The following is a 7,596-nucleotide window of genomic DNA, read 5'->3' as shown; positions in this document are numbered from 1 at the left end:
CATAATATACTAACACGATGATATTAACTGTTAAATTAACCTGCCATTTAACATGGTTATATACATTTGGCATTATTATGATTCTATCATCTTAGTTCCTCATTAGCAAACTCTGGTCATCAACACTGACCAAGTGTATTGCAGGACTGGTACTAGATAACACCACCTTTACATGAAGCAAAACCAAAGGGATACAATCAAAATAAAACTACGAAAAAAATTTCATCCTTAGGTGTATGAAACAGAAGATGAAATAACAGCAGCAGCAAGAACTGTGCAGAAATACCTGTTGGGCTTCTCTATTTGAATGAATCTTACAAATAATCACATACCAGTTTAATTCAAGGAACCTGTTCACTTTTACTCATATGCTGCAAAAGTGAGTGGGCTTTCCTTTGTGCTCTATTAGTTCCATTCTTTGATAGCTCGACTAAATGGTCATAGACCCCAAACTGAAGTGCAGCCAGTATATGAGATGAATTGTTTGCTCCTAATTCAAGCAAGACTGCAGTTGCACACTCTTTGTTCTTGGGCGTCCCATCTTTAATCAGTTCTACAAGTGTCTGAATAAATGACATCTTCCCAATAGAGTTGCGTCCCTTGGGATTAGATAACAGAAGAAACAGAATGGAGAGAGCCTCATCAACCATTCCCAATTGTTTATCAGTGACTAATTGAAGCAGAGGTGCTATAATGCCAGCCTTGATGGCTCTACCTTTATTCACTTGGTTTAGGGACAGGTTGAAAAGGGCAGTAGCAGCATCCTTTTTACCTCTGATTGTTCCATTTTTAAGAAGATCTACCAGAGGAGGAATGGCATTTAAAGAACCAATTGTGACCCTGTTCTCATCAACCATAGAAAGACTAAACAATGCTGCTGCCGAGTTCTCTCTAACTTCCAGATTACCCTTGCGCAATACTTCAATTATGGCTGGGATAGCTCCCTCTTTCGCAATTACTCTCTTGTTTGTTTCATCAATTGACAAGTTTAACAATGCAGTGACCGCATGTTCTTGGATCTTGGAGTCAGGGTACGAGAGCAAGCTTATCAAAGGTGGGATAGCTCCAGCACTAGCAATCAATACTCTGTTATCTGGGTTCTCTTTCGAAAGTTTTCGTATCTCAATGACTGATGCTCTTTGCACTTCAAGTTGACTAGAGGAGAGGTTCTGGACTATTTTAGATATTTGTGAGCTCTTTGAATTGGCATTTGTATCTCTCTTTGGAAGTTCCACATTGTACATCTCACACCAATTTGCAATCAAGTTGCGCAGAGCATAATTTGGTGCTAAAGATAAGTGTGCCAAAGGTTGCCTGGTCTTCGGGCACGTCCTATGCCCTGAATCCAACCACTTCTGTATGCTGGACCTTTCGTACGTCTGGCCAGTCGCAACAATAACAGGATCTGTCATGATTTCCAAAGTAATTGGACAAAGGAAGTCATTTGGAATGGACAGTGATGGGCATTTCTCCAAATACTTGGGCCGTGAAACATCTCCAACACCATTGGTGCCTCCGCTTGGGTCTTTAACACCGACAATTTGCTTAAACTTGTTCAGAACATCCATGATCTGCTGGATGGTTTCCGCAGATTGTCCCCCACCCCTTTCTTTATCAAGTTTCTTTACTGCAATTGTTTCTGCCTTCAACTCTGGAATTGTGTGGAGCTCCAATTTCTTTGCTAGCCTTTCAAGTATAGCACTATCTGCATTGCGATCATCCTTCTTCGAGAACACAATCATAATGTCCATGGCCAGTTCAATATCCTGAGTTTCTGTTCTTCTTTGGGCTCTATGAAGTTGTGCACGCATCAGCTCAACCTGTTTAACGTCTTATCGTTACGGCCATTTTACGAAGTACTAGAACTTCATTAGCAGCAAAAGATGAAGAGCTTCATCTTCTGCAGAGAGAAAGATAAAAAAAAGGAGAGACATCTCTAGAAAACAAGAAAAGGAAAATCATGGGTACATTATCAATCATAAGACCATTCCGGCTTTCGACAAAATTTCATGTAAAAAGAGAAAATCAATGAACCAAATTCTTTCTGCTGCAACAAATCATACCCACAAAACACTGAATCAATCTGAACAAAACATACCTGTTCCTTGACTTCATCAGAGATTCCCAGCTCATCATAAGGCATGACATCCAGAGCTCTGTTCAATTTCTCATACACTGCACGGAATCTGGCCGTGATTCCCTCGCTGTCTAATGCCTACAACCAAAAAGAGAAGCACTCAGTAAATGAGAAGCTTGTAGAGAGGAAAATAAGCAAAAAGGGGAAAAATCAACCAACCAAATAGATCTTGCTTCCACTATGACAAGTCTTCAAGAGTTTCTTTGCAGAAAGCAACGCCTTCTTCAGACCGTTCAAGCACGCGATCGATCTTGCCGACAGCGGGCCTTCGTTCTCCCGGACTTCCTCCAAGAGAGGGCCTAACAGCTTGATCCTCCTAACCAGACTGAAGCATTCCTTCCTCTGTGTTCTTCTGTAATCCCCCAAAGCCCCAATGGCTTCCTCAATCTCAACCAAGCACTGTATCACCTCTTTCTCATCTGCCTTTGATCTTTGTGGCTCCTGCTGCTCTCCATCCAACACCTTCTCATCCATTTTTCCTCCTACCCAAATTGAGAAAAGCACACAAACCACTAAAAAATCTTTGATCTGTGGGATCTAAAGGGTGACAAGCAACAGGTGGGTGATCATTGGCATGATGGGGATAGGGTGAGATGGTGGTCAATCTGAATGAGGAATGAGAAAGAGAGAGCGAGAGAGAGACAAACAAAGAGGAAACAGAGATCTGTCTCTACATCAAGGACAGGCTTCTGGGCTCGATCGTGGATGGAGAATGCTTCTCGCTGCTTCGGTAGCGTTCTTTTTTTTTTTCCGAAAAACAGTTGAGACGAACCAACGAATCGCTCGCCAATCGTCATTCTATTCCACAACGTATAGCCCGCTCTGCCTCTTAAACAGTGCAGCTTTTTCCTCTCTCTCTCTCTCTCACACACACACACACACACACAGGGATGTAAATGAATCAGATTTTACCTGATATCCAACCGAATCCGACTCCGTTTAATAGGATTTGATCAGCCAAAATGATAAACGATTATAATAGGATGCATATATGGTTTTGATCTTTTGCTACCCAATCCAAAAAATACCCGAATTTGAGGGATATCCAAATTCGATTATATGTAAAAAACAGGATATGGTAAGAGCTTGTTACCATCTGTATCCGAATCCGTTCGAATCCCAACTGTTTACTTCCCTAGTCTCTCTCTCTCATTTATACATCTACATGTTCAAGTTTGCAAGTTTGGACTATGGACTTGTCTGTATATGGAACATAAATTTCTGGACGAACTTAGAATGGGTCCAGCTGAGACTGTCAGAGAAATTGGCTTGACATGGATTGCTTTGGCCTAGGAGTCCATCCATGTCATGTTTGGTTCATGCAGAATCAAGGTGGGACTGAGATGAACTTGGATCCCAAATGGAAGGGGATAAGCCAACTCAACATGAGCATACAACTAGTAACTTGCGGATTTGTGCATATTCTTAACTCTGCTGCTTCCTTTATTTGGCCGAATAAAAATTGTTAAAGCCATCGATGAACTTTCACGGGCATGTGATTGGCTTAGCTGTCTTGCACAGCATATTCTAGACAATTACTTCAAGAAGTCTGCAAATTCCCATTTCATTTTTTACAATTCCAGCATACCATGAGCAATGTTATCAAAATCCAATTGAATCAGCCTAAATCACCCAATTTTGGATCGAATCGGCCCTTTTCGAATCAATGCAGGAAGCTATTTAGACCTATAAAATCAGCCGATTCAAGCGCAAATTAGCTGAACGAGGCTGATTTGGTCTCTCTCTCTCTCTCTCTCTCTCTATATATATATATATATATATATATATATATATTATAAACAAGCATATAGATAACATCTGTACGGTCAGAATCGAAAAAAATACCAAAAATCTAATAACATATTTGATTTAGCGCTGTGCTCATTTTGTAGGTTTCATCTCTCTCTCTCTCTTTCTCTCTCTCTCTCTCTCTATATATATATATATATATATATAAAAGTAGCTGCTAACCGCCAGCTAATCGGGCTTTTAAAGGACTTTTTATTATGTTTTAAATCTGACCGTACAAACATGTGATTTTATAGAAAATGACACCTGGATCATTCGATTTTGGTATGTAGGTAGGTTTTTATAAGGTTGAAAAAAATCAACGGTCCAAAATTTTTATAAATATTCAAAAGCTTAAAAATTCATATTTTTATAAAAAAATACATGATTCAGGTGTTGTTCCCTAATAAATTGACCATATCAAATATACCCATAAGGTTAGATTTAAGGAAAACATGGAAAAAAAAAGTGGGTTAACAGCTACCACCTTATATATATATATATATATTAGATTTAAAAACTTTGTAATAGTCTGAATCAAACATAGGCAGGTCAATTGGATTCAGACCGATTTGTGTGTGTGTGTGTGTGTTTTTTTTTTTTAAAATTTGATTAGTTGCAAAAAACCGACCGATTCTAACAACATTGACCATGACTGCCACACCAAGAACACATGATGGGAATCCTTCTCCTATACGTTGAAGGATTAAATCGTGAAAACACGGCAAAATCTGATTGTGTCAGGCCATTTAATTGAAGGCCAGTAATTACGAATATTCAGATGAGCACAGACTTGTATGCTGGCTCTGCTTGATGCTGTGCATGTGGCTTCATAAATTAAGAGCCCACTAGCCAATAAAAGAATTTTCTTATGGGTTGTCATAATATTCTTACATGGCAGAATCCAGGAAATCACAAGGTTGGTTCCTTCATGTGTCAAGATATTTCCTTTCCAATTTCCTCTCATTCATTGTTTCACACAATGTTGTCTGAATGGTTGGGCCACAGATTCAGCTGTATCCGCCCTATACCGATACTCAACTGAATCGTTCTGTATCGGCTCAAAAAATAATAAAAAATTATAACATGTCAATCATAAGGTAACACATGTTAAAACCATTAAAATAAAATTAAAAAAATATATTTGCTATTTTTTTTTTACAATGATTAAAAAAATAGCCGATTCAGGCATGCAGCATATCGAATTCCTGCATATCGGATACCCACCGATACTGATTACATTGGTTTCACATACCACACTTGATGAACAGGAAATGAAGTGTTCAATGAATTGAGAGCTGCTAGATTTTTTTAATTGATGAACCACACACTCTGGGTTTCTGCATTTGCTGTCCTTGTCTGCAAGTCTAGAGACAAACGCGGTTTCTAGGGGCTCACAAAACCTCCACAGCATCTTCCATGTCCTTTTTGTTGAAGATTTTGACAACTAAGGGAGTTAATGGAGATGGTGATGTTGCCTTGCAACTACCACTTTTGTCTTGCCTTTTAGAAATATCCAGAGTTAATGTACATTGTCTTTTTTTTTAGAGAGAAAGCTGGGTTTAGGCAAGACCCAAAGACCCCTACCTGGTTATTGATAAAACCATAGATAGAACCAATTACATAGGAGGGGTTACTCTGCATTGAATGAAAATGTGGTCTGCATATTTCTCTTTTTTCTCACAAAAACATCTACTAACAATTATAACGCCCAACCTCCAAAGTCTATCATGAGTAAGGAGTTTAATTATGATAATAAGCAAACAATAATGTAATGGCTGCCCTAGGGTAGTGAGCCTTACACCAAATCAAATGGCCATGAGGAATCACAGTGTGATGCTCCCTCATCACATCCCAAGCTGCCCTTGTGGAAAAGCCTGCAGAACCTTGCCAAAAGATAGAATATGGTATGTTTGGCTGAATACTCAATTCTTTTATCCGAACTTCGTTATCCTCTAGATGCTGCATAACTCGCCTTGGAATATCAATAGACTAGGCACCACTAAGGTCCAACACATCCATCATCCTGCTGGAAGGGTGTAAGAACTTGAAAATGATAGGCATTCTGGTTTGGTAAATTAAAGAAAAGGAAGAACCCATGGATCAGTCCAAAACAAATTTCATTTTTTATCACCAAATTTTCATGAAATATGATCTTGGATATGCTGCAAACCATGTCAAATACTTTTCCATCAAAATGATCTTTGAGAAGCAAATTGAGGAAACCATAAGGAGAAGGTACCTAAGTATTTATTTCTCAGGAACTAGTTGCACCCAAGAGGATGCCTCTTTCTAAAGCAAGATAAATTGTGCTCTTTTAAAGAATATTTAATCCCGAAACTCCTTTCCTCCATAAGTTTGCAAACCTTGTCCTATGCTATCAAGTGAATGTGCCTATCCAAATTGGTTCATCATGCGTTTCATTTTCATAATCAATGCACTTGGTAACAGAAAACATGAACTCCATTATATTGAAAAGAAAGCCATGACAAATTTATTTAAAACTAATCAACCAACCATCGATAAGCTAGTTTTCAAATCTACTGCAAAACTTGGAAAGGAGGGGTTCACATAGACTGAGACTCAAACGACCTTTGAAAAGAGGGCATCAAATCAATCAGATTGAAAAAAGAAAGAAAGCCAAACCACCAAAATGCCATGCTGCCAGTGGTTCATCTTTCCCGTTGCAGGTGGCAGCAGTCACATTAGGACTTAATTTTTTCAACTGACCAACTTGTGAAAATACCATTTTACAATTTTCACCTAAAAAACCATCTCGGCTCATGCATGAACTGATAAGCACAAAAACCTTGGGTCTCCCTTGCCAACCATGGAGTACACTCACCTTCACGGCAGGGGATATGTGCACCCATGAGAATTTCCAACTGGTATCATTTGCAACATAGAAGGGGATTTAATTTCTATTTTTAACTGACCTGATAGAAGATATCAATTTTCATATATTCATGTGGCCTATTCAATGCTGCTTGAGATCAAACAGTGAGAAATATTGGTAGGGAGGAACCAACATGGCCTTGCCCATACCAATGCACTGAGGCCCACACTCACACCAGTGCCACAACTTCACATGGGAGGATCTTAGAAAGATGGGCATATGGGGCCATGACATGGTACCACAAGCACCCTAGTATTATCACACAATCAGAAGATGCAACACGGTATAGTACAACCCCAGCACCGTTGGAAAAAAAAAAGACTTTGACTTGGCTAAGTCTTTGACTCGGCATTGGCCCGCGGCTCACGCAAACCATAGTGTCTAGTTTAGGTGACTAAAAGAGTGAATTATGAGAAGTCAAATGAAAACGAGTCATGCTCATGTTGGCCACGGCAAATTGCGCTGTCCCGAGAAGAGTTGGAAAACGAGGACATTGACTCGGCGTGAAGACTTTGACTTGGGCATTGACTCAGAGCTCACACAAACCCTGATGGCTACATTTATTAAACAAAGGACTGTGCTGTGTAAGGAATGATCAATGACACAAACATACAAGAGGAACCTTGATCATGTTTGAAATGGTGTATCCCTTGGTCTTGAGCACGGTTTGGAGAGAGAGAGAGACTCACTTGGTGAATACTTTGACTTTGTAATAACTCTCGGTCAATGCAAACCATGGTGACTAGGTCATGTTGGCCATGAGGAATCATTTGGT

At 39.4% G+C, this 7,596-nt stretch overlaps 1 protein-coding gene across 1 annotated transcript; it reads right to left on the bottom strand.

The window, feature by feature from the left end:
- On the bottom strand, nucleotides 1-3,051 carry LOC149836067 (U-box domain-containing protein 15-like). Its single transcript, XM_090010773.1, has 3 exons — nucleotides 2,297-3,051; nucleotides 2,099-2,215; nucleotides 1-1,820 (listed from the first exon to the last, which is right to left on the bottom strand). The coding sequence occupies exons 1-3, from the start codon at nucleotides 2,609-2,611 to the stop codon at nucleotides 342-344; spliced, it is 1,911 nt and encodes a 636-aa protein (XP_089866899.1). The 5' UTR covers nucleotides 2,612-3,051; the 3' UTR covers nucleotides 1-341.
- Between the last annotated feature and the right edge of the window lie 4,545 nt (nucleotides 3,052-7,596).

The sequence above is a fragment of the Nuphar pumila genome, chromosome 6 (genome assembly GCF_984573655.1).
Source record: "Nuphar pumila chromosome 6, dmNupPumi1.hap1.1, whole genome shotgun sequence".
NCBI lineage: Eukaryota > Viridiplantae > Streptophyta > Magnoliopsida > Nymphaeales > Nymphaeaceae > Nuphar > Nuphar pumila.
Note: the sequence above shows the minus strand (reverse complement) of the source record. Positions and strands in the feature narration are given on the sequence as shown.

Excerpts from the sequence above, each read along its gene's own strand:
- LOC149836067 (XM_090010773.1), bottom strand. The coding sequence starts at position 2,611 with ATGGATGAGAAGGTGTTGGATGGAGAGCAGCAGGAGCCACAAAGATCA. Across the intron at positions 2,216-2,296 it reads GTGGAAGCAAGATCTATTTG|GCATTAGACAGCGAGGGAAT; the intron begins GTTGGTTGATTT and ends TTTTGGTTGTAG. Across the intron at positions 1,821-2,098 it reads CTGATGAAGTCAAGGAACAG|GTTGAGCTGATGCGTGCACA; the intron begins GTATGTTTTGTT and ends GACGTTAAACAG.